General features: G+C 67.4%; 1 protein-coding gene across 3 annotated transcripts; it reads left to right on the top strand.

Annotated features, from left to right (window-relative positions):
- Positions 1 to 460: 460 nt before the first annotated feature.
- Positions 461 to 19,497, top strand: OSBPL5 (oxysterol binding protein like 5; the record flags this gene model as incomplete). 3 transcript variants are annotated; one of them, XM_084240620.1, is made up of 21 exons in its annotated part: positions 461 to 614; positions 2,160 to 2,239; positions 4,578 to 4,658; positions 4,815 to 4,916; positions 5,667 to 5,870; positions 6,586 to 6,670; positions 9,019 to 9,193; positions 9,606 to 9,798; positions 10,406 to 10,590; positions 11,081 to 11,162; positions 12,066 to 12,164; positions 12,508 to 12,604; positions 13,492 to 13,590; positions 14,058 to 14,155; positions 14,598 to 14,687; positions 14,779 to 14,915; positions 15,247 to 15,432; positions 15,621 to 15,753; positions 16,831 to 16,966; positions 17,450 to 17,552; positions 19,177 to 19,497. In XM_084240620.1, the coding sequence occupies 21 exons, from the start codon at positions 479 to 481 to the stop codon at positions 19,313 to 19,315; spliced, it is 2,640 nt and encodes an 879-aa protein (XP_084096746.1). In that variant the 3' UTR covers positions 19,316 to 19,497. The 3 variants fall into 3 exon arrangements, with proteins under 3 accessions (XP_084096746.1, XP_084096744.1, XP_084096745.1); XM_084240618.1 differs by having other exon boundaries at positions 479 to 614; positions 15,621 to 15,720; XM_084240619.1 differs by lacking the exon at positions 5,667 to 5,870 and having other exon boundaries at positions 479 to 614.
- Positions 19,498 to 24,121: the final 4,624 nt, after the last annotated feature.

Below are 24,121 nucleotides of genomic sequence, written 5' to 3'. Positions count from 1 at the left end.
CTGGGGCCGGGTCTGGGTGGCAGGAGCAGGGAGCGATGGTCCTGGGCCCTGAGGTGGCGTGGACAGGCGGTCAGTTCCCAGGGCTGCCCGCGCGCCTCCCCCCCAGGACCGTCTCCCTGCCGTGAGCTGCATCAGTGGGACAGAGTCTGGGCTGGGCCAGGGGCCACGGCCAGGGTCCTACAGAGCCCACTTAGCACTGGGCAGGGTACGGGGGTTCGGGGAGAAAGCTCGGCCACGCCTGTGAGGACGCGCCGGGGACGGGCTGGGCCAGGTCTGGCTGCTGGCAGGTCTTCACAGCCTCGGCCTGGCCCCATCGCTGCCCCCAGGCCCCTCAGCCTCCTCATCCCGGGCCAGGTGGCCGCTGAGTGGGGCCCGTGTAAGCCGGGGTGCTGCTGCCCGGGCCTCAGGGCTGCCCCCTCCACGCTAGGTGACCACATGTTCCCCTCCTTCCTTCCAGAAGCCCCCCAGTGCCCACACCATGAAGGAGGAGGCCTTCCTCGGGCGCCGCTTCTCCCTGTGTCCGCCTTCGTCCACCCCGCAGAAAGCCGACCCCCGGAAGCTGTCCCGGACCCTGCTGCTTGGCGGAGAGAACGACCTCTGCCCTCTCAGCCCAGGTCAGTGGGCAGCAGGTGCCCCGTCCCTCCGTGCCCCAGGATGGCCAGCGCGGGAACTGTCTCCTGGCCGGGGGAACTGCCCCAACGCGCCGCCTCTCTGGGCCTCAGTTTCCTCACGTGCACGTAGGGAGTGTTGCACTCCCAGCTGGAGGGCCCCAGGCTCGGGGGCCAAGCCCCTCGGCCTGCAGCTGTGGGCACAGCAGAAGGTCCCCCCAGAGCCTGGCCCTCTGCTCCCCCCACCTCCTCTCCTCGACCCCCCAGGAGTCTGGGCTGTCCGCTCCACCCCCGCCACACCCCAGCTTCCCCAGACACCCAGCCCTGCCCTCCTAGAGCCCCTCCCTCCAGCCTGGCTCCTCCTACCTGCCCACACCTCCCACTACCGGCTTTGGGGTGAGGAGCCCCAGGCCTCCCCGGCCCCCGTGTCTATCCTGCCCTGGAGCAGACCTGGAGGGCGCCGGCCACGCCGTCTCAGGCTTGAGGGCGCTGGCCGGCCTTCACACTGCAGTCCAGCAAGCAGCGTGGACCCCAGGCCCAGTGGGGAGGCCCTTGTCGGGGTCACACGTGGGGGAGGGCGGCTGCAGACACCGGGGAGCGGTCTGCTGTCATCCGCTGCCCTCGCCCGCCGGAGCGGGCAGGAAGGATGGCTGCAGCCAGTGCAGGGCCTGGGCGAGGGCCACGAGGGGTGGCATGGACGGGCTGCGAGGGACGCGCCCACCCCTCCCTGCCACCAACCGCCAGAGCCGCCCCCGCCCCCTTGGGCGCAGCCCCGTCCTTGAAGCCCCACAGGCTCATGGAGAGGCGCCTCCCGAGGGCCGCAGGCCCGGCCCCCGGACGGCCAGACCCCGGGGCGAGCGAGCTCTCAGGGCAGGCAGCTGCCGTGTGCTACGTGGGTCCGAGGCCAGGGACGGGGAGGCGGTGCCCCAGGAGTGGCCGCTGCTCCGGACGCCCCGGCCCTAGTGAGCTGCTTCTTCGGTCCGGGCCCAGCTCTGGACCCCACCCCTTCCCGAGCCTTGGGGGCTGGGCCTGCCGAGCCCAGGTGGGTCCTGAGGGGCCTGTCCCCCCCATAACGGTGCCATCCCCCAGATGTAACCACTTTCCTTCTCAGGAAATGGTGGGAGGGACCCCCCGAGGGGTGCTCGTCCTCCCTTGGGTCCACGGCCAGCCGAGCTTTGAAAACCCACCTTCCCCAGCAGACCCAGCGCCCGGGTCTCCCTCCCTCCTCTCCAGGCTGGAAAGGGAACGCCCACTGGGGGCGGGGTGCAGGGGCCAGGCCTAGTCCCCCACCCCACCCTCGGCTGCACACTGGGCACCCTGACCCACCGCAGGGCTGTGAGCCTGGGGCCACAGTCTCCCTCCGAAAGCTGGGGGCTGGGTCTTACTGAACCCCAAGGCGCTGGCCCCCCCAGAGCCCAGGTCTTACGGCCAGGGTCCTGGGATCTGCCCTCCCAGCTGTGCCCACGAATCAGTCCTCGGAAGGACCAGCCCTCTGCCCCGACTTCCCAGCCCACCGGTGCCCCACACCTCACTCACCGGCCCCTCTTGCAGGGAAGGACGCGGAGCCCGTCAGTCCATCGCCCAGGGACGAAGCCCCCTCGACTCCCAGCTCTGCCACCAAGGTGCCGCCGGTAAGAGCCAGAGTGGGGCCTGCCAGGGCATCAGGAAGGGCTCTAGGAAGGGGACCCACCATCCCCAGCCCGGTCCGCGGGCACGGCCCCCAGTCGCAGCTGGGAGTCCCTGCAAGGAACGAGGGCTGGGGCGCAGACGAAGCCCCCCGATCCATCAGCGCCGTTTCCTGGTGCCAGGACAGCCAGACGGGGTGCAGAGGAAGGCTGCGGGGGGCTGGGTGCCCTTGGGGACGAGAAGTATTGATAAAGGAGGTGCAGGAGCCCCTCCCTCCTGGGAAACCCCTCAGAGTGAGCCATCCCTCCCCTGCGCTCCCCAGGCACACAGAGCTGCCCAGTGGGAGGCCACGGGCACCCAAGGCGGGGACACTGACGGGGCTGATGGCCTGGGGTCCTGACACTGGGGCTGATAGCGGTGCGGGTGGAGACTGGGTCTCCCCGCTCCCCCGGCACGTCACCCCATGTGCCCTCGAGCCACGACAGCCTTGCTCCTCTGGGACCCCAGCTGCTCCCATCGGACGCGGGGTGGGTGGGATCCCCGGCTTCTAGGTGTGCGCGTGCCAAGTGGCCAGGCCCTCGATGGGCCTGTTTCCCAGCCTCGGCCCCCAGGGCTGCAGGGGAGCAGCCAGGCCTCTGGTGTGGTGTATTTGTATGTCTGGAATTTTTTAATTAAAAAAAATTTCATTGCAATAAAATACACATAACAGAAAATTCGCCATCGTCACCATTCCTAGGTGGGCAGTTAAAGGGCATCAAGCAATTCATGCCGCTGTGCCCACCCCCCGCCCCATCACCTCCAGAACCTTCTCATCTTGCAAAACTGAGCCGCTGTCCCTGTGAGCACCTGAGCGGGCTTCCCGGCCCCCTGGGGTAGGGTCCATGCGGGCGCATGCGGTTTTGAATGGGGCGCTGCGGCCTCTGTTGTGGCTGGGGGGCGTCCTTGCTGCACCCTGGACGCCGGCCCTGGACGCCGGCCCAGCAGTGCGGGAGGAGAGCGCTCACTCCCGCGGCCCAGCTTGCTCTCAGCACTTTTGAAAATAAGCCCAAGGGGTCAGTGCTCGCCGCCGAGGGAGGCCCCGGGTGCCGCAGCCTCCACGTGCCCGGGGGCCGGTGGGCACAGCCTGCCGCACTGGGCAGGGTGCAATGACCGCACTGGGTCCTCAGGGGTCGCAGAGCAGAGCGGCTGGCATGGCTGCCCGTCCTCCACCCCGGCCCTGCCCAGCGCTCCGCTCAGCCTCTCGGACTCGCCCAGCCCCGCTCCCAAGCACCTGGTGGGGCCGGCCGCGGCCCACACGCCCGTTCCTAAGTTCCCGATGCTCGCGGAGCCCAGCTGCCGGCCGGGCGGCGCCCCCCAGAGCTCTGGCCCCACGGGGAAACGCTTGGTGGCTGCAGGAGCAACAAGGCTGGGCAAAGCTGGGGGCAGGAGCAGGTGCGAGCCCCGGGGTCCGCCACCAGCAGGGCGGTCGGGGCCGACGTCCCCCCGGGGACACCTCGGTGGAGCCTGAGGAAGGCGCCGGGGCCAGGCGGTGGGGAGAGCCGCCCCCTACCTGCACAGAGCCCCGCGGCCAAGGGCAGCCGGGAGGGTCTGTCGCCCCTGGCCAGGTCCAGCGGCGTCGCTCAGGCCCGCTCCTCCTGGTCCCTCCCGCTTCAGGTCAACCGCAGCCTCCAGCGCAGCCCCCGTGCCCTGTCCTCTGGCCTGGAACGCGCCGCTGCCCAGGGGGAGCGGGCCCGGGCAGCCCCAGCTGCGCATGCGCCGTGCGCGGGGCGCGGGGCCGGGCCTCTGGGCCGAGCCTGTCTGCGGGCAGGACAAGAAGGAGCCGCCAGGGGCCCAAACACTGCCCACCCCAGCTCCGCCGGCCTCTTTCTAACCCGTGGAGCCCCCTGGTTGGAAGGCAGACGGGCCCGGCAAAGCCGCGGCCCCCTGCCCAGAGGCTGGCCGCCCGGCGGTAGCTAAGATGGGCCGCCCTGGGCCCCAGGGGAGACGCCCAGGGAAGGGGCCGCCCCACACCAGGCCTGTGTGGGCCCTGAAAGCTCCCTGCACTCGGCCACCCCGGCGCCCCCATCGCCCCTCCACCACCCCGCACCCCTGGAAGTGCGGGCAGACCCCCCGCGCATGCCCTTCTCGGCCGCTCAGGCCCCAGGCCTGCCACAGCCTTGCTGCCGGCACGACCCTTTGGTCCGCGAGCCCCTGGGGTGGCGAGCGGCGCGCTCAGGGACGTGTCCCGCTTCCACACCCACCACGTTCCGCGGCGACGGGCCGGCCGCCCTCCTGGCCTCAGGGCCCCCCGCCCCACAGCCCCCGCCCACCACCCACGCCTCCCCACCCGCGTCTCTCCTGCAGGCCGAGTACAGGCTGTGCAACGGGTCCGACAAGGAATGCGTGTCCCCAACCGCCAAGGTCACCAAGAAGGAGACGCTCAAGGTGGGTGCGGGCCTGGGGGGGCCCTCACCCCGCAGCCGGCCCACACTTCCTCTCCCACCCCTGCCCATCCCCCAGCTCACGGGGGTCCTGGCGGGCGGGAAGGGTGGGGTGGCAGGCTGGCCTCCCGCTGACGCGCAGCTGGGCACCCCGCGGCAGGCGCAGAAGGAGAGCTACCGGCAGGAGAAGAAGCGGGCCACCAAGCAGCTGTTCAGCGCCCTGACCGACCCCAGCGTGGTCATCATGGCCGACAGCCTGAAGGTAGGCCCAGCGCAGGGGGGTGCTGGCCCCTGCAGGTGCGCCCGTGTCCGGCCGACCTGACCAGTGACACCAGCTGAGCCGTTTAAAACATTGGAAACTTTTCTCTCCAGTTCCCGGGGCCACAGTCCCGAATCCAGGGGCTGCAGGCCACGGTCTCCGCGCGCTCAGGGGAGGGTCCCTGCTGCCTCCCCCACCTCCGGGGCCCCGGCAGCCTTGGGCCGGGCTCCTGTGTCTCCGCGGCCCTCCCTTCTGGTCAGGGGCCGACTCTGGGGCCTGAGCGCGCCGCTTACCTGCAAAGGCTGTTTCCCACGAAGGCGGGGCTCGGCCTGCTGCTGAGCTCAGAGTCCCCTGAGACCCGTGCGGGCCGGGAGCTGCTCCCTGCACACCCTCCGCAGGACGGAGGAGGGGGCGCCAGGAGCCGGGGTCCGCAGAGCCCTGGGCCTCCGAGGGCGCCGTTTCTTCCTCACAAAACCATGCACAGAAAGTGAGGTACAGGGTGAATGTTCGCTTAGAACGAAACGAGAAACGAGTTTCAAACCTCACAGAGCCGACCTCTGCTGCTCCCCGGGGCCCTGGGAGGGTGCACCCTGAACTTGAGCGGCTCACCCCTCACCCCTAAGTCTGCCCTGGCCGGGTGTATTTCTTGGGCTCCACGCCGGTGACCGGCTCCCTTCACATCTGAGAGAAGAGGACCCTGTCCTCACGGCCGCTCCCGAGCTCAGCCGCAGCCCTGACCGGCCCCTCCCGCAGATCCGCGGCACCCTGAAGAGCTGGACCAAGCTGTGGTGCGTGCTGAAGCCGGGGGTGCTGCTCATCTACAAGACGCCGGCGGTGGGCCAGTGGGTGGGCACGGTGCTGCTGCACTGCTGCCAGCTCATCGAGCGGCCCTCCAAGAAGGACGGCTTCTGCTTCAAGCTCTTCCACCCGCTCGACCAGTCCGTCTGGGCCGTGAAGGTAGGGGCCTGCGGGGCCGGGGGCGGAGAGGGGCTGGGAAGGGGCAGGAGGCCAGCGTTCCAAGGGGCCCTTGCCGCCCCGCCGGGCCTGGTTCAGCCTGTTGGTGGCGGGGAACAGAGGCTCCGGCTGCTTGCTCAGCAGCCCTGAGCCCTGTCCAGGGGCCAAGCAGGGCCATGGGAGCAGCTGCCCTGACCAGGGCTGCCAGCAGGACCAGAGGGCCCCCCGGGCCGGTGGCAGACAGAACATGAACCCCAAATTCGTTCGGCATCAGGGAGCTTCAAATCGCTGCTTAGGACACATGCCCCAAGGATACCTTGTTGCTTCAAACCTTTATTGTTGCTGAGATTCTCCTGGGGGGTGGGGTGTGATCGGGGAACAAAGGTATTCTGGGTCCCTGGGTGTATCAGGGTGGACTTCCTGGAGGAGGAAGCCTGGAAACTGGCTCAGAGGATGAATAAATTCCAGGATGTCTAAGGGAGCATCCAGACGCTGACTCAGGCCACTCCCGATGGGGGAGCTCAGAGCTGGACGCCAGCCGAGGGGGACAGAGAGCTCCAGCCCCCTCGCCTTGCATGTCTGCACACTGCGTGCCTGGCCCTGCCCAGGGGTCCCAGAAGAGCCTTGTGTGTCTGTGTGGGGGCCTGCCAGTTCACCCCGTGTTTGCACCCACCCGTCCCCCATGTCCCGCCAGTGACCCCAGTCTCTGCCTCTCCAGGGCCCCAAGGGGGAGAGTGTGGGATCCATCACGCAGCCCCTTCCCAGCAGCTACCTGATCTTCAGGGCCGCCTCCGAGTCAGACGGTGAGTTGTGCCTGTTCTGCTGCCCCCCGGGACCCCACCTGAACCCCCCCAGAAGCTGTAGACCAGGTGCCTGCTCTCTGGTTCAGACCCTCCGCCACCTCCACGGAGACCACCTGGCATCACGGGACAAGCCCAGGACCAGCAGGCCCCGCTCTGAGCCTCGGTGTCCCAGGGCAAATGCAAGTCTCTGCGTCACTTACGTCTCCCCGGTGACGCAATCCCATGGCCTTTTTATGTAGAGCAACTCATTAACAATTGCTGAGCACCAGGCACATTGGACCAATAGGCTGCACCGTTGCCATCCACACTTGACAGATGAGGAAACTGAGGCACAGACACAGACCAGCAAGCGCTGGGTGGGAATCTGGAGTCCCCCGGCGGCTGACACGCTGTTGGCGCTCCCTCTGGTGGCTGCTTGCAGTAAATGCAGCTGCTGCTGTCCGCATCAGGGAGGCGCCTGGGGACCCCTCGGGGAGCTGGGTGAGAGGCTCCTGCTCCCTCTGGTCCATGATGGCACCTTAGGGCCCCGCCTAAGGCAGCCTGGCCTGACCGCGGGACTCCAGTCTCACCCTGCCCCGTCTCCTGATGGTGTTACGCCGTCCTCTGGTGCTCAGACCCAGCGTCCTCACTCCCTGGGGCTGTCCTGGGCCCAGTTCTGTCCACCTCCTTTGCCTGTCCGCGCTCCGTGCCAGGCCCCACGGGCAGTACCAGCTGTCTTGAGCTTCAGTCTTGGAGGGGGACAAGCAGTAAGCCATCACATGGCGCCAATTCGGCCGATGCATGAGCTAAATAAACCCCGATGGAGTTGGGGGGGGGGTGTGATCGGGGAACAAAGGTGTCCTGGGTCCCTGTGCGTATCAGGGTGGACTTCCTGGAGGAGGAAGCCTGGAATCAGGCTCAGAGGATGAATAAATTCCAGGATGTATAATGTGTTCAGGCCCTGGCCCCATTCCTAGAGTCGGTTTCCCAGATTTTGCCTGCTTGCTGCTCCCACACTCACCCCAGTTCTGCCCCCGTGAATGTCCAACTCCAGCCCAGCCTATAGTGACCCCCAACGGGAACCCAGAGGTCTCTATGAAAACCAGAGGTTGCCATCCCTGCAAACCCTCCAACTCCCCTGAGATTCCCACTTCATCCTCCTGATGCCAGGCCTGAGGGACACAGGACCCCAGGGCTTTCAAAGTTGGGGAAAGAACTCACAGAAGTGAAGTGAAGAGCCTTCAGCCCCCCAGACTCCCCAAACCTTTCTCTAAATATGCTAAATAATACATCGGTACAGATGCTCTTGTGAGTGTCAGTGACACACGCAGGCACCAGGTCACCTGGGTGGACATGTCCCCACAGCTCTCAGCACCCCCGGGGCATGCAGGCAGTGCTGCTGTAGCCCACCGGGGTCCCCAGCTCGGGACAAGGGCTAGGGACTGGAAGTGGCTCTGCCCGTGGTCGACCCGCGCCCCCAGCCCATCTCACCCGCGCCGTCACCACCCCACAGCTGCTCTGACACCAGAAGCACCTCCGACCTTGGTCAGCCCTACCACAGGGCTCTCCTGGGGCTTGTCCCCGCGAGCCTGCCACCCACCCGCCTGCTCAGTCTTTGGGTGAGCGGGAGCCCCCCCCCCCCAGGCCCACCACGACCCTGGCCAGCAGTTCCACCGGAAAGGCCGCCTCCCAGCTCCACGATGAGAACACGCAGCTCTGGGTGGAGCGCAGGCCGAGTCCGCTAGCATGTGCCAAGGGTCACGGCCGTCCTGCTGGGCCCCGCCTAACAAGCCCCCCCTGTAACGTGCCCCGCCTGTAACACGCCCCGCCTATAACATACAGCCTGTCTGTAACACACACGCCCCGCCTGTACCATACATGCCCCGCCTGTAACATACACGCTCCACCTGTAACATACACCACGCCCCACCTGTAACATGCCCTGCCTGTACCATACATGCCCCGCCTGTAACATGCCCCACCTGTAACATACGCCACGCCTGTAACACGCCCCGCCTTAACATACACCACGGCCTACATGTAACATGCCCGCCTGTAACATACACGCCCCGCCGGTAACGCGCCCCAGCTGTGACACGTCCTGCCTGTGCTGTGCCGCGGGAGAACACACGCGGCCGCGCCCCGAGCGCCCTGCAAGCAGGCGGGCATCCCTGGGAAGCGGGGCTGTCGCGCGCACGCCTTGTCCTGAAGGTCCTGAAGGTCAGGACAAGGTGGAGCTTGCTGGCGAGGCAAGGGCGTCTCTAGGTGAGCACAGGCTGAGGGAAGAGGAGGAGAGGACCGCCAGGAGGAGGGAGTGGGGTGAAGCGGGGCCCCGGGACAGGGCAGGCCTCACCCCGGTGTCCCCCCAGGTCGCTGCTGGCTGGACGCTCTGGAGCTGGCCCTGCGCTGCTCCAGCCTCCTGCGCCTCAGCACCTGCAGGCAGGGCCGTGACGGGGAGCCAGGGTCCTCGCCCGACGCGTCGCCCTCCTCGCTGTGCGGGCTGCCCCCCTCGGCCACCCTCCACGCCGACCAGGACCTGTTCCCGTGAGTGGGGGCGCAGCAGGCATCGTCAGCCCCTCCGGGAAGCTGGGCTTCCCGCCAGGCGGCGGCCCCAGAGCTCAGCGCTGGCACGGGAGCCTCCCGGTGCGGGGGGCTTACACCGGCCGGGGCCAGGAGCAGGCTGCCCCCCACCCGGGCCCGCACCTGTGTCATCTCTGCACTGCCAACAGTGCCCGGGGCGGCGCTGAGGGGGTCAAACCAAGGATGTGTTTGGGGTGCCCGGGTTGGGGGTGCCCGGGCTGGTGGAGAGTGCAAGGCCTGGGGTGTCCCAGAGTGAGAGCATGCCAGGGTGGGGGTGCAGATGCAGAGGCGTGTAGGTGCCCTGGGTGGGGGTCCCCTGGGTGTGGTGCCCGGGCCTCCCCTTACCCAGGGACCCACGGCCACCCCTGCTGCCCAGACTGACCGGGTCCTCCCTGGAGAACGACGCCTTCTCGGACAAGTCGGAGAGAGAGAACGCCGAGGAGTCGGACGCCGAGCCCCAGGAGCACGGCCGCAGGGCAGGGAGCGGCAGCGACCAGTCGGAGGCCACGGGGGGCCCGGGGCCCGGCGGGACCACGTACGTGGAGCAGGCACACGAGGAGCTGGGGCAGGTGAGAGCCCGTGCAGGCCCGGCCCGGCCCGGCCCGGCCCGCACCTCGGCACACCTCGGCGGCACGGGGGTCTGCATGCCCGGCCCCTGGGGACAGGGAGGGTGGGGTGGGGGGACCTGGGGGGCAGGGAGGGGGTTGAGGGCTCAGGCCGAGCGTGTGGGGAGGTACAGGAGGCCTTAGGTGGGGCTCGCGGAGGGCCCCGGGGGAGAGGTAGGAGCCAGGACCCCCGGGAAGAGCCATGTTGGAAGAGCGTGGAGGGCTGCCGCAGGCCCCGGGGAGGGCCGGGTCGGAGTTCGGGACCCGTCTGGGCGGCGGCAGGTCCCAGGCGGGGAGACGCCAACCTCCGGGGCTGGCGCTGCGGGGGGAAGGCCCGCTGGCAAGGAAGCCGGCCCGGGCGGGGGCAGCCCTCTGGCGGGGGGCTGGAGTGGGGACATGCGCCGGCAGGTCAGGGGTCAGGTGGGGCGAGACCGGCTCCTGAGGCGCGGTGGGGGGGCAGCCTGTCAAGGGGGCCGGGTCAAGGCAGCCCCGCCTCCCATCACGCCTGCCCCGGCGGACCCGGGCCCGGGGACGGCGCAGGCGAGGCCCTGACCGCGGCCCCTGCCGGCAGCTGGGCGAGGCGTCCCAGGTGGAGACGGTGTCCGAGGAGAACAAGAGCCTCCTGTGGGTGCTGCTGCGGCAGCTGCGGCCCGGCATGGACCTGTCCCGCGTGGTGCTGCCCACCTTCGTCCTGGAGCCCCGCTCCTTCCTGGACAAGCTCTCGGACTACTACTACCACGCCGACCTGCTCTCCAGGTGCGCGGGCGCCGGCGGGTCCCGGCGGGTCCTCGGGGCCCCGCGAGCTCAGCCCCCCTCCCGTGCCCCCAGGAGCCGCGCCCGAGGCCAGCCTGGCGAAGGGGGCAGGGCGGGGAGGGCCCGTGTCCCATGAGTTCGGCGCCCTCCAAGTTTAGGGTTGAGCGTGGGGTCAGCTCTGGAACCCCGAGCCCTGAGCTCTGGTGTGGGTGCCCTCACGGGGAGCCCAGCAGGACGCAGGGACCGGCAGAGGGGCTGCGGGCTGAGAATCCACGCGGCTGCACCCGCCTTCCCGGAGGAGCGGCTCCAGCCCCGGCCCTCTGTCCCAGCGGGAGACGCCCTGGTCGGTGGGGGGGGGGGGGGCTGGAGGTCGGCGTTGCCCGGGTGGGACAGGAGGGGCCCAGCGCTTGTTCCCAGCTGAGTGGAAAGGAGCCGAGGCTGGGGCGCGGTGGCCCTGAGCCCCACCTGGAGCCGAAGCCCCGCTCCTTCCCAGGGCGGCCTGCGAGGAAGACGCCTGCCGCCGCATGCAGCTCGTGCTGCGCTGGTACCTGTCAGGCTTCTACAAGAAGCCCAAGGTGAGACGCCCTGCTCCCCGCCCCGGCCTGGCCAGCCCTGCCCACACCGCTCCACGGGGTCCTGAGGGCCCCCAAAGGTGTCCCTGGCCCTCAGGGGTGGGGGCAGCTCCAAGATCCCAGGCGGGGGGGAGTCCAGCCAGGTCCAGCCCTGCCCAGCCCTGGGCAGGCGGGCGCCGTGCGGGGTGCACGCCCAACCCCACCAGCAAGCCCCGTGGGGGGGGCAGAGGGGCTCTCTGGGAGGTCTTCTCAGAGGAGGAGGCTCTGTGCAGAGGCTGTGGCGGCAGGGCAGTGGGGCTGCAGGGTCAGCTCCAAGACACACCCGAACAGCCTCTCGGGCTACTGGCCCGTGCGCAGACTCTGGGGCACGCTGCGCTCAGAGGCTGCCGTCGGGGGAGGCCCCCGCACACACACCAGCGACACAGTGAGGGCAGAGAGAGGGGGCACGAGAGGGGACCCCGCTGCCTGAGATCTCGGGGGGCGCTGAGCTGGACTGCAGGCAGGTGGGGGGCTCTCCAGCGGGGCGGGGGACGGACCTGAGCCGCGGGGCGCCAGAGAGAGGGTAAGGTGGCTGAAGCGGAGCGGGGCGCGGCTGGGAAGGCCGGAGGCCGCAGAGCTAAGGTGATGGGAAGGCTGCCTGCCCACGTCCTGGGTGTGCGTGGCCTGTCGGGGCCTCATGACCCCCACACGCCAAGAGGCGGACACAGTGCTCTCCTGCTGCCCCCGGCGCGTAAGCCCCCGGCAAGGAAAGCCCCAGCAAGCGCGGTTCTGAGAGGCCCTTCCAGAGACCCCCCCTGCGAGGGCGCTGCGGCCATCCCCCGCCGTCCTCTGTCCTCTGTCCACCGCCCGCCCAGGGGCATCCGCGCTCCGCGTTCCTCACGCAGGCTCTCTGCTCGTCTCCTGCAGGGGATCAAGAAGCCCTACAACCCCATTCTGGGGGAGACCTTCCGCTGCTGCTGGTTCCACCCCCAGACAGACAGCCACACCTTCTACATCGCGGAGCAGGCAAGGCCGCCTGGGGGGATCTGACCCTGTGAGGCCGGGGCCCTTGCTGGTCTGGGGCCCTGGCACATTTCTTGCCGGGTCCTCCTGGGGCGATATGAGGCGCTCCCTGCCCCCAGCGCCAGCGGGGGTGCTCCCAGGTGCAGACGCGGCGCAGCAGCTGTGACAGCAGGGGGGCCCCTCGGGGAGAAGATAAGTGCACCCCGATTCCCTAGGGACACTCCTAGGGAGTGACATGGGGATTCCCGTCTGCTCGGGGGGCGAGGAGGGGGCTTGTCCTGGGGAGAGGGCTCCCCTCCGGCTACCCGCTCTGGGGCCATTTCGGGAGCCACCTCCGCACCCGCAGGTGTCCCACCACCCGCCGGTGTCCGCCTTCCACGTCAGCAACCGGAAGGACGGCTTCTGCATCAGCGGCAGCGTCACAGCCAAGTCCCGCTTCTACGGTGAGGGGCGCGGCCGGGCCGAGGTGCCGGGACGGGGCCTGGGCCTGCCGCCAGGCCGGGGTGCTGGTTGATGGCGTCCCTCCGCCCCTCCTGGTCGGGGACCACGTGGGTGCAAGCGCCGAACCCGCAGCCGGGCAGGGCCGCCCAAGGCCCCTCCCACCACCCTCCCCCCAGGAGCGGGCGCTGTGTGCAGGGGGTGAGGCGCCCCGAGACACTGGAGACAGCACAGACTCAGGGCGCCGAAGGGGCGCCCCGCCACAGGGCTTTAAATCAGTCACGTGAGCCAGAGGAAGGTGCCTGGGCTCTGGCCTGGGCAGGTCTGCGGAGGGAGGCGCCCCTGCTGCGCAGGGAAAGTCCCAGGGCAGCACCCCTTGGAGCTGCACCAGGGCTTCAGGGCTGTTTCCTCTTCCCGCCCTGCCCTGTTTATCCCTTCTCGGCGCGCAGGGAAGCCGCGAGCACCTCCGCGCCCCTGGTCTGCAGAGGCGCCCGCGTCAGCCGCCTTCCACGCCGTGCTCCCCGCGCCGGTCCCTGGCTGCGGCTGCGGCCCCTGCCCCGGCGTGGCAGGGCCTGGGAAGTTTGAATCAGAGCCGGGCCTGGGCTGGCCTGAAATGGTCCGCAGCCTCTACCGGGGAGCCCCTGGTCTAGAAACCGAAATGGAGGCTCACCGGTGGCGCTCACGCTCGGGGCCGGGCACGGGCCACCTGGACGGGCCCCTGCAGCGCCCAAGGCTCGGGGATGAGGCGGCGAGGCGGCCACCCTTGCTCACCCCGCGGGACGGCCGAGCTCATGCCGTCCGCCTGTCCGAAGAGAGTTCGTCCCCTGTGGCTTGGGGCGTGAGCGCCCGGCCCAGGCCCGTCTGCACTCACCGCCCGGCCGCCCCTCCGCAGGGAACTCGCTGTCGGCGCTGCTGGACGGCAAGGCCACGCTCACCTTCCCGGGCCTCGGGGAGGAGTACTCGCTCACCATGCCCTACGCCCACTGCAAAGGTGAGCCCCCCCAGGGCGCGCATCGGTGCGCCTTTCTCTGAAGGTCTCTGTGCCTCCCCTCACCCGCCCGCGGCACCGGCGGGGGTGCAATGCCGGCGGAGCCCCCCTCTCTGAAAGCCCGTCCACCTCCTGGCTCCTTGGCGGTTGCCCCGTTGCGTCTGCCTGTCGGTTACACAGCAGGCTCCTCCCCGAAGCCGCTTCTAGGTCTGTCTCTGTGTCTCTCGAATCTCACTGTCAGGTGCCAAGCCCTGGTTTCTTTTGTGATGGTGATGGTGGTTTTAGGTTTGCCCAGACCTCGAGCAGAACTTACAACGTTCTCACCCACCCTCACCCCGCTCTCTGCAGCACCCGCTGTTACTCACGCTGGCTCTGACACAGTCCCCCCAGGAGTCCCGAGCTGGGTCGGGGCTCAGCAGGGCCAGGGCTCGGCAGGGACGGGCCCCCTGACCCCCAGCACTGTGTCCCAGGGATCCTGTACGGCACGATGACCATGGAGCTGGGCGGCACCGTGACCATCGAATGCCGGAAGAGCAGCCTCCAGGCAGAGCTGGAGTTCAAGCTCAAGGTAGCACTCACGCGACACCCCTGGCACCAAGAGGGCCTGAGAGAGGGGCCTCAGGCAGGGCAGGAGCCAGGTCTTGGGGATCCCCTCCCACCCTCCTCTGCCCCCAGATGGCTTCCCCAGCAGTCACACTGATACAGCGGGTCCACCGAGGGTAGGGGCCGCCCGCAGGCCACGCAGCAGGACAGGGCACACCCCTTGCCCGGCGGACGCCGGAGGGGCCTCCGCGTCGTGGGCTCTGGCGGGCCGCCGGCGAGAGGGACCTCCTCCACGCGGCCGTCCCCGCCGGCTCCCACACAGAGCTGAGAGCCCACACGCCCGTGGGGGGCACCCCATGTCCCACGAGGTGCACCTCCAGGACGGGCCTCCTCCCTGCTCCCTGAGGCCGTGGGGCCCCTGGAGAGCCTCTGCCCCTCACGGCCTCCTTCTCGGGTGTGTCCCCCAGCCCTTCTTTGGGGGCAGCACCAGCATCAACCAGATCTCGGGCAAGATCACGTCGGGGGAGGAGGTGCTGGCGCGGCTCTCGGGACACTGGGTAAGAGGGTGCCCTCAGGCGGGGGCGGGCGGGACCCCGGGCACCTGAAGGCCTGGGGGCCGGCCCCCTGACCCCACAGGCCGTCATGCAGGACAGGGAAGTGTTTATCAGGGAGGAGGGGCAAGCCAGCAGCCAGCTCTTCTGGAACCCCGGCGGGGAGGCCCGCGGGCAGAGGCTGAAGCGGAGCACGGTGCTGTTGGAGGAGCAGACGGAGCTGGAGTCCGAGAGGTGAGCCCCGGCCGCTCGCCCGCCCCGGTGGGCAGGGCTGTGCTGTGGCCCGTGCCCAGGGCGGTCCTGGCAGGGTGGAGGCTCGAGTGGGCTGCGCATGCAGGCGACAGGTCCGGCGGGCGCGGGAGGCCCGGGGGGCCCGGGGAAGAGCAGCTGCCTCCCACGGCTCCTCAGCCAGGGCCCTGGCGAGGGTGAATGAGCAGCCCCCGGAGATAGGGCGTGCGAGGCACTGAGCCCCCCATCGCTGAGGGCGACCGGGGGGTGCTGGGGCTCCCCTCCATGCCGAGGGGCGGCTGCCCCAGGCTCCAGCTCAGGGCGGGCGCCTCCCCAGGCTCTGGCAGCACGTGACCAAGGCCATCGGCGAGGGCGACCAGGACAGGGCCACGCAGGAGAAGTTCGCTCTGGAGGAGGCGCAGCGGCTGCGGGCCCGCCAGCGCCAGCAGACCCTCACGCCCTGGGCGCCGCGGCTCTTCCGCCTGGACCCCGCGGCCCAGGAGTGGCGCTACCTGCACGAGAAGTGAGGGCGGGCGCGGGTCCTGCTCCCCGGAGGAGCCGGCGGGGGAGGGCCGGGGGGGATCCCATCCCCTCCCTGCGGGCCCTGCCTGTGGCTGTTCGGGCTGCGGCTGGGAGGTGGGGGGCCGGGTGCGATGGGGCCCCACCTCTGGGGCCGCTTCCCCTGCCCACGGACGCCTGCTGGACCCTCAGCCACAGTCCCTGGGACCCCCGGAAGGACATCGCCCAGTTCGAGCAGGACGGGGTCCTGCACACCCTGCAGCGGGAGGCCGCGGGCCGGCCCCGGCGCCAGGTTAGCACTTGGGGCCCCAGGGCTCGGCTCAGGGTGGACCCCCGCCCCCACTCCCACCTGCCCGGCCTCTTCTTCTTCCCCACTCTGCCCTGCCTGCCCTGCCTTCCACCCGAGGGCCCCAGATTTGCAGGACCCTCAGTCACAGGATTCTGTGCTGGGGTCTCCCAGCACCTGCCCTTTGCTGGGCAAAGACGCCCCCATGGTGTTAGCACTCTGTCCTTCTGCGTCTAAGGAAACTGAGGCAGGGAGGGTGAGGGTGGCTGAGGTAGGCAGAGGAGGAGCCAGTGTTCACACGGAGAGGAGGTCCTCAAAGGGCAGAGAGAGGGCCTGGGGCGGGTAGGGGAGCTGTGAGGGAGGCGGAGGGACAGCTCCAGGAGCCGGAGGCCATTGGCCTCCGAGACAGCCCCAGCCCGTAGATTTGTGGGGAGGCCTGGAGCACCCCCCGGAGCTCCACACCGAGGGTCCAGGGGGCCTGACTGCAGGTGCTGCGGGTTCCAGCTGCTGGGGCCCCCCACCTGATGGCCTCTCAGCCTCCCTCCCCCTCCTCAGCCTCTCCGGTTGGCCTGACCCGCCACCCCAAAACCTCCCCAGGCTGGCCACAGCTGGTTAGCCTACAAATTCACCTGTCTCAGCTCTGCCACGGCCACCCCATCCCAGCAGCTCTGACCTCCGGCCCAGCTGTCACCCCCAACCCAGCGCTGACCCCCCTGCTGGCACACTTGAGTGTCACACGGGCCTGATGTGTGTCCTGGGACCCTGGGACACGGGCCGGCGCCCACAGCCCTGCTCCCCATCCCTGGTGCCTCCCCTGGTGACCTTGAGCCAGACCCAGGCTATTCGCTGGCCGGCGGCCCATGGGAAGCCAAACTCAGGGACCGCTGCCACTCTCACCCCCTGCCATCATGTCGGGCACCAGGGGCCTAAGTGTGGTCCTGCCACCCGCCCGCCCCTGCAGCAGCTCCGCGGTCTAGTCCCAGGGAGAAAGCTGAGCCCGGCAGGGCGGGCGACTCCAGGGCAGGCAGCCGGACAGCCCCCTCTGCGCCCAGAGCCCAGCCCCCCTCTGCATGCTGGCCCCAGCACGGCCCTGCCCACCGGCTCCTCTCCTTCCAGGGGCCTGGTCCCCGCCGGCAGCTCCGCAAGGCCAGTGACCAGCCCTCGGGCCACAGCCAGGTCACCGAGAGCAGCGGCTCCACACCCGACTCCTGCCCAGAGCTGTCCGAGGATGAGGACGGGGACTTCCCTCCTGGTGAGCCCACAGCCCCGGAGCGGGGTCCCCTCTGGGCTCCACCCAGCGCCCCCCGCCATCCCGACCGTGCTCCAGTCTCCACCAGTGCCTTCCTGAGCCCGGAGCACACGGGGGTGGGGAGGGTCCCCACCTGCACCCACCCAGCTGGGCAGCGCTGGCCAGTGACTGTCCTCCGTGACACTCTGGCTCTGCTTGGTGTCCTCACAGCCCTGCCTGTGCCCCCCACTTTGTCCCCACCTCTGCAGAGACACGCCCCACCTGGCCATTTCTGCCCCCAGCTCCCTGAGACACCAGCACCCGGGGTCACCCCCGAGAGGCCCCTGTGTGTCCTACTGCATCCTAAGGCTCACGGGAGGGGGGCCTGGCTGAGCTGGGGGTGGTCCCGGGACCCACGTGCCAGCTCCAGGACGCCCCACTCATCCACACCCCTCCCTTCCCTCCCCCAATCTGTGCCCTGGGCCCATGCCGGGTGCCACCCCCCAGGGAGCGAGAGACGGTGCCCCCGGTGCGGGAAGGAGGAGCAGCGGCTGAGGGCACTGCACGAGGCCATCCTGTCCATCAGGGAGGCCCAGCAGGAGCTGCACAGGTAAGCCCAGGAGGGTGGGTCGGGGGGCCCAGGGGTCAGGCACCTGGAGTGTCAGGGGAGCTAGAACCCCAGGGTTTGCAAAGGGTGGGGCTGCGGGTGGGACAGGAAAAGACCACCTGGGCTTTGCAGGGGCTGGGGCCACAGGGAGTGTGTTTGGGGGGACCGAGTGGCCGTGCTTGCTAGACACGGGGCTGGAGATGGCAGGAGCCCGGGGAGGAGCCAGGCGGGGAAGGAAGGAGCAGAACGGAACCCCCGTGGGTGAGCAGCGGGTGGCAGTGGAGGGGGCTGCTCAGCAGCTGCGGCCCCTGAGCCCCAGGCCCCGGGCCCAGCACCGGCAGGGTGGATTCTCAGCCCTGTCCAGGGAGCAGCCCAGGGAGCAGGTGAGTTGCCAGGAGCTGCCTCTGACCCGGAGGGTAGGGGCCCTGGGGGCAGTGTGGGCCCCACAGAGGACAGGGAGGTGAGCAGGCCACTATGGGCAGCTCAAGCCATGCCCGGCTCAGTGCAGTGCAGACTCCCTGGATGCAGGGCTCACGGCGACCTCTGTCTGCCCCCCATAAATGGGGTGATGCAGAGTCAGTGGGATGAAGAGGGCACAGAAGACTGTGCTCTGCGTCACACCCGGCAAGCATTCAGAAGTGTTGGCCGCTGGCCCATCGGGAGCCCAGGAGAGGAAAGTCCTTGCTATGTCCCACCGTACCTGTGGCACACCAGACCCTTGGCAGGGAGTGGGGGACAGACACCTTTGAATAGTCTGCTCCAGTGCGAAGCTGTGTGGGGCCAAGAGAAAGGGAGCCTGGCTTCTTGGCAACTTGGGGGCGGTATGGTCTATGTGGTCTGGGAGGACTTCCTGGAGGAGGGTGCAATGGACAGGCAGGAGTTGGAACCGGAAAGCAGAGGAGTCACAAGAGTGGCAGACACCGGAGGGTTGCTCAGGAGAACAGGCCAGAGGGGCTGAGGGGCTGAGATGGTGGGATGGGGTTGAGGAGACCAAGGAAATGGCCGGGGGGGAGGGGGTGAGGAGAGGGGGTTATAAAGCAAACCTGGCCATGGGGGCGGTTACTGCAGGCAGGTGACCTGGAGAACAGCCAGAAACTTCTGCAGGCCAGACAAATAGGACCCGAGGGTCCAGGCCTGGGAGGATGGGGGCAGGGCAGAGGGTAGCTCTCGGGGCTGCCAGACAAAGTCCCACACAGGAGCGTCCCCGTCCTGAGGGGGGCCGGGGGTGTCCTTTCAGGCCCCTCCTGGGCGTGCAGAGGCGTGTCCTCCCCATGTCCTCCAGGGTCATCCCTCAGGGCCCCGTGACCCTACTTCGCCTCAGGCGCCTCTGTGAAGACCCCTCTCCACGCCTGGGGCGCAGGGAGGCGGACTGAACATGTAGCTTTATGGGCAGCTCCTAGCTCTTCGCTGTGGCGAGGGCGGGTACAAGGCCACCCCCCCAGCCTCCCCTCCTGGAATTGTGCCCCGAAGTCACTAAGGGCCGGCCCCCCCACCCCCCGTGAGCTCCCACCTCCACTACGCCCAGGCCCCAAGGGGGGGGTCACCACACTGTCTGAGCAGCACCCTGGGGTCACCACCTGCACCTTGGCCAGCGGAGGGCCGCCCCTGAGCCGCCCTGTCCTTGCAGGCACCTCACGGCCATGCTGAGCTGCACGGTCAGGGCCAGGCCGGTGCCGGCCTCAGGACTCCTGCACAGCCCCCGCTCCTGGTTCCTGCTCTGCGTGTTCCTGGCATGCCAGCTGCTCACCAGCTACATCCTCAAGTAGGAGCCCTTCCGAGGGCCGGGGGACGTCGCCTGACACTCACCGGCCCAGCCCTCCCCCAGGCACCCAGCACTTTCAGCGCCCACGGAGCAGAGGCCCGCCAGGCCTCGGGGGACAGAGGGGCCCACAGTGGCAGGCAGGAGGCCAGCAGGGGGTGCCTAGGGCCCCAGGTCCTCTGGGGAGGCACCTCTTCTCCTGCTGACCCTCCCCCAGCACCGGCCTTAATGCTCAAGCCAAATGCCCTGTGTCCCGCAGCACACCCTGCCCAGCTGTGCCCGGCTGCGCCCGGCTGCTTCACTGCCCGCAGCGTGGAAGGAGCAGGGGTGGGAAGCGCTGGGGGCTCTGGGGTGCTCTGCGGACGCTGGCTTCACTCTGCCTCGTGCTGTCTGGACGGGAGCCCCGGCCACCCACCCTCTTCCCACACCCTGGAGCCGGGGTGGCCGGGCCAAGGGGTGCGCAGGGGCTCAGCGGCTGCACCCTGGCCTGGAGAGAGGCCCCAGCCCAGCACTTTGCTCAGACTGATGGCGCTCTGTCTGTTTTACACTTTTGTAATAAACACAACTACAGTACGGGGCTGGCTTGGCTCGCGGGGCCATCGGGCCTGCGGTGTGCGCCTGAGGGGTGTGCGCATGTGGGGTGTGGTAGTTAGGGTGGTTTGTGCGCACGTGGGGTGTGCACATGTGGGGTGTGCACGTGAGGGGTGTGTGCATGGGGGTGTGGGGGGGTGGGTGCGTGTGGATTATGCACATGTGGGTGTGCGTGTGTGGGGTGTGGTATGTAGGGTGGTTTGTGCGTGTGTGGGGTGTGCACGTGTGGGGTGTGTGCGTGTGAGGTGTGCGCGTGTGGGGTGTGTGCGAGTGGGGTGTGGGGTGGTTTGTGTGCATGTGGGGTGTGCGCGTGTGAGGTGGGGTGCGCGTGGGCGTGTGTGCACGAGTGTGTGACAGCACCCCGGCCAGAGTGAGGGGCTGTCCTCATTGGCGGCGCAGGAGGCCCCTTAGGAGGGGATGCGGGACCCCACGCCGCGCAGCAGAGATGGGGCCGCCCTGAGGACGAGCGGGCGAGGGGCAGGTGGTGGGCAGCGCTGTCCGCAGGCACCCCATGCCGCCGCTCTGGCCCAGGCCCCGGCGGGTGCTTGGTTTGGAAACTGTTCTTCATCCTGTGTATATTGCACACTAATTGTAAAGGGGACGATTCAGAGGCTTTGCTGGATTCAGTGTTGTCCCCAAACACTGTCATCACCCCAGAAGACACCCCAACACCCATTAAGCAGCCACTCCCATTCCTGCAATCCTCGCCCCAGCCCCTCCCCCCCTTACCGCCTTCCCAAAACAGAACAGTGCCAACCTGCAGGGTGCCTGTTCTGGACACGTCCTGGGAATGCGGAGCCTCCAGGAGCCTTTGTGTGCGGCTGCAGATTTGTCTTCACACCTTCTCGGGTTCTCCTTGTCTGTCGGGGGCCCTTCCTCCCGGTGCCCTGCTGTGTGCACACCAGTGTTATGCTTTTTTTGGGTGATGGGCGCTTGAGATGTGTCCATCAAGATTCTGATGCCCTTACAAATGACCGGCCTCTCAGATGAGCACGGACAAGTTTGTCTTTCCCATATTTCTTGCAATTCCTCCTGTTGGACAGGTTTGTCTTCTTGCACTCCCAGGAAACAGCAAGCTGAGGCCCACTCCCTCCCCCTCTCCATCCCCCTCCCCTTTGCAGACCCTCACCCTCTTCCCCTTTTTCCCGCCGCAGGGGACCACCTGCTGGAGACCAGCTCCAGCTAGAAGTCCTGTCTGGGATCTCAGAAAGGAGAGGACGGAGTGGGTGAAGTTTTTTTTTCCGGAGGGCTGAGGGGAAGTGGAGCGAGGTAGAAGTGAGGTAGACACAGACACTCCCTCTGGTGCAAGTATCTCCTGCTGAGGGTCTCAGATGGTCTTTATTTATACCTTAAGGCCAGCGGTGAGATTAGGGTTTTTATATATACCTTAAGGCGAGAGGTGGGATTACATCAGCGTAAGCACTGAGCAGAGCAAAGACAATCAATACATATTTTCTCATGAACATACAAAGACCCTCTTGATCCCATACTACAAAAAGACCCTTCTTTAATCTGATTAAGAAATTCAACAGGGGGCCTCCCTGGTGGGCAGCGGTTGAGCGCTGGGTTGCGAAGCTGCCGGTGGCCTCTGCAGCGCCGGTTCGATCCCCGGCTGCTCCCCGGCCACCAGAGGAGGGTCCCACATGGCGCACAGGCCTCTCCTGCCGCCCGCTGCTCCCCTCAGCAGTGTCCTTCGGTCCTTCTGCCTGCTCTGCTCCCCGCTCTGGCTCTGGTGAATTCTCTCCCCCTCCCGCGCTTCTGACTGTACCCGGTGCTTGTATAAACAAACAAACAAACAAACAAATAAATAAATAATATATGCCTTTAAAAAAAAAGAAATTCAGCAGGGACAATGACTCTCCCAGGTACACGTCATATTCTAACATAATCCATTGTCTAAGACAGTACAATGCTCAGTAACAATCAATCACCCTGTCCAGCCTTCCTGATTTGGGAGTGGACGTGAAAGTCATTGTTATGCTGTGTTACTAAAATCAACCCATTCCCTAGCACCCAGTTCCTCTAGCCCATTATCAACGACGTCGAAGTGATCTAGAGTAACTCATCCATACCGTCTAGTTCTACAGAAATCTAACTTTTAACTAGAAATACCGAACCTCCGCACACCCTGCCAACTGTTGGCCTTTCGCATACACCAGGCGATGTACTGTTGCCGCAGACAGGTGCCCCCCAGGTTAGGCTGTGGTTTCCCAGCACAGCGGGTTCAGGGCAGCTTGTTCTCCGCAGTTCTCAGGGCCGAAACATTTCTATCCTAACTTTATCTTTAACAATAATTGTCACCTGGGTCCGAATTAGGTTTTCACAGGCCAGTGAATAACTAACTTACTTCAGCACTAACCAAGAACAAAGAGGAGAGCTTGAGCAGGCGTTGCCATGGAGACTCCCTAGTTCAGAGCTTCTTTGGGAAGTGCAAGAACTCCCTTCTTCTGGGAAGTACAACTTTCCCTCTTCCGGGGAACACAGGAACTCCCCGCTTCTCGGGAGTCTCCCCCAATGCCTGGACCTTGTCAAGAGACAGCGTGGGAGGCGCAGCCTGCCGCATTTTCCCTTTGTATAGAGACCCCTGCCCTCCGCCGGAGAGCAGGACGGTGGTCTGTCAGACATGAGTCCTGCAGACCTAGTGCGCTTTATGGTGACCAACACAAGAAAAATTACTTTGGGCTGGTCAACCACGGGTGAAGCTTGGAAACCACGTTGGGCGCCAGTTGTTATAGGGCACCCCGATATTGAACAGGTGGCCTGGCTGTGGGTCCTCACCCGCGCGCTGACAAGGGACTTATGAATACTCCACGGCAGGCGCACACAGAAGGTTCATAAAAGGTTTATTGAGGGCCTCCCCAGTGGCACAGCGGTTGAGCGCTGGGTTGCGAAGCTGCCTGCAGCCCCTGTAGTGCCGGTTCGATCCCCGGCTGCTCCCCAGCCACCCACCGGAGGAGGGTCCCACAGGGCGCGCAGACCTCTCCTGCCGCCCGCTGCTCCCCTCAGCAGTGTCCTTCGGTCCTTCTGCCTGCTCTGCTCCCCGCTCTGGCTCTGGTGAATTCTCTCACCCTCCCGCGCTTCTGACTGTACCCAGTGCTTGTATAAACAAACAAACAAATAAAAAAAATAAATAAATGAATAAAATACATGCCTCTTTAAAAAAAATTAAAAAAAAAAAAAAGGTTTATTGACAAGGGAAAAGGAAAGAAGGAAAATGCACAACTCAGGGAGAAAACAGGGAAATAAAGTCTTTCATGCGTCCTCCCCGATCCGCCGACCTGGAAACCCAAAGGCACTCTCTGAGCTGGCCGGACCCTGCGAGCCAGCGGGGAGCCAACATGGGGGACCCCCCAAAGCCCACGGGTCTGGCTTTATCCCCACCTGGCTGCTGAACCCCACCCTCAGGTCCCAGCCCCCTTCCCTTGGGTGGGGATGGGGTGTGGAGTTCCCAGAGCCTTTGGCTTTGGCCTGCGGTGGGGGTGGCGTGCACGAAGCCCGAGTGGGATCAGCTGTGGGACAGCCTTTCCCCCCTGACAGTTTGTCCACAAAGTCACCCACTTTCCTTTTCCTCAAACTGTTTCCTTCCATGGCTGAGGGAAACAGGCTGGCGCGGGGCATCCATTCTGTGAATAAACGTAGGTACAAGTGTGTGCTGCAGGTGCTTTCATTTTTGATGGATGAATGGGGGTTGCGTGGGGAGCCCCCTGTGCCCTGGGATGGGGGGTCGGGATGTGCGCTGCTCCACCGGGCCAGCTCGTGGGGAAGGGAGGACGTTCCTCCGGCTCTGTCTGTCCATCCACGCTGTCTTTACTGCTCAGCTCCGGGCAGCTGCGGGGGGGGGGTGAGGGGGGGGATGGTGTTGGGGCGCCCTCAGTGACCCGAGCGGGTCGGGAGCCCCCGCAGCGAGGAGCAGCCCTGCTCGCAGCCTGGGGAGGCTCGGCTGTGGGGCGCGGGGAGGGGAGCTGAGGCGCGGTTGTGGGGCGCGCAGCCCGGGTGTGGGGCGCTCCTCGGGGTCCCTGCCGTGGGGCCTGGCGGGCCCCGGGGCTCCGCCGCCGACTGCGCGCGCCTCGGCGCGGAAACAGCGGGTGCGAGGCCCGCGGCGCCCTCCCCGCGCCCCCCGGCCCGCCCCGGCCCGCCCCGGCCCGCCCCGGCCCGCCCCGGCCCGCCCACTCCCAGCCTGCCCCGCGCCGGCCCGGCGGCGTCGCGCGCGGCGGTTGCCTAG

This window comes from Talpa europaea (assembly GCF_964194135.1).
Source record: "Talpa europaea genome assembly, chromosome: 1".
NCBI lineage: Eukaryota > Metazoa > Chordata > Mammalia > Eulipotyphla > Talpidae > Talpa > Talpa europaea.
Note: the sequence above shows the minus strand (reverse complement) of the source record. Positions and strands in the feature narration are given on the sequence as shown.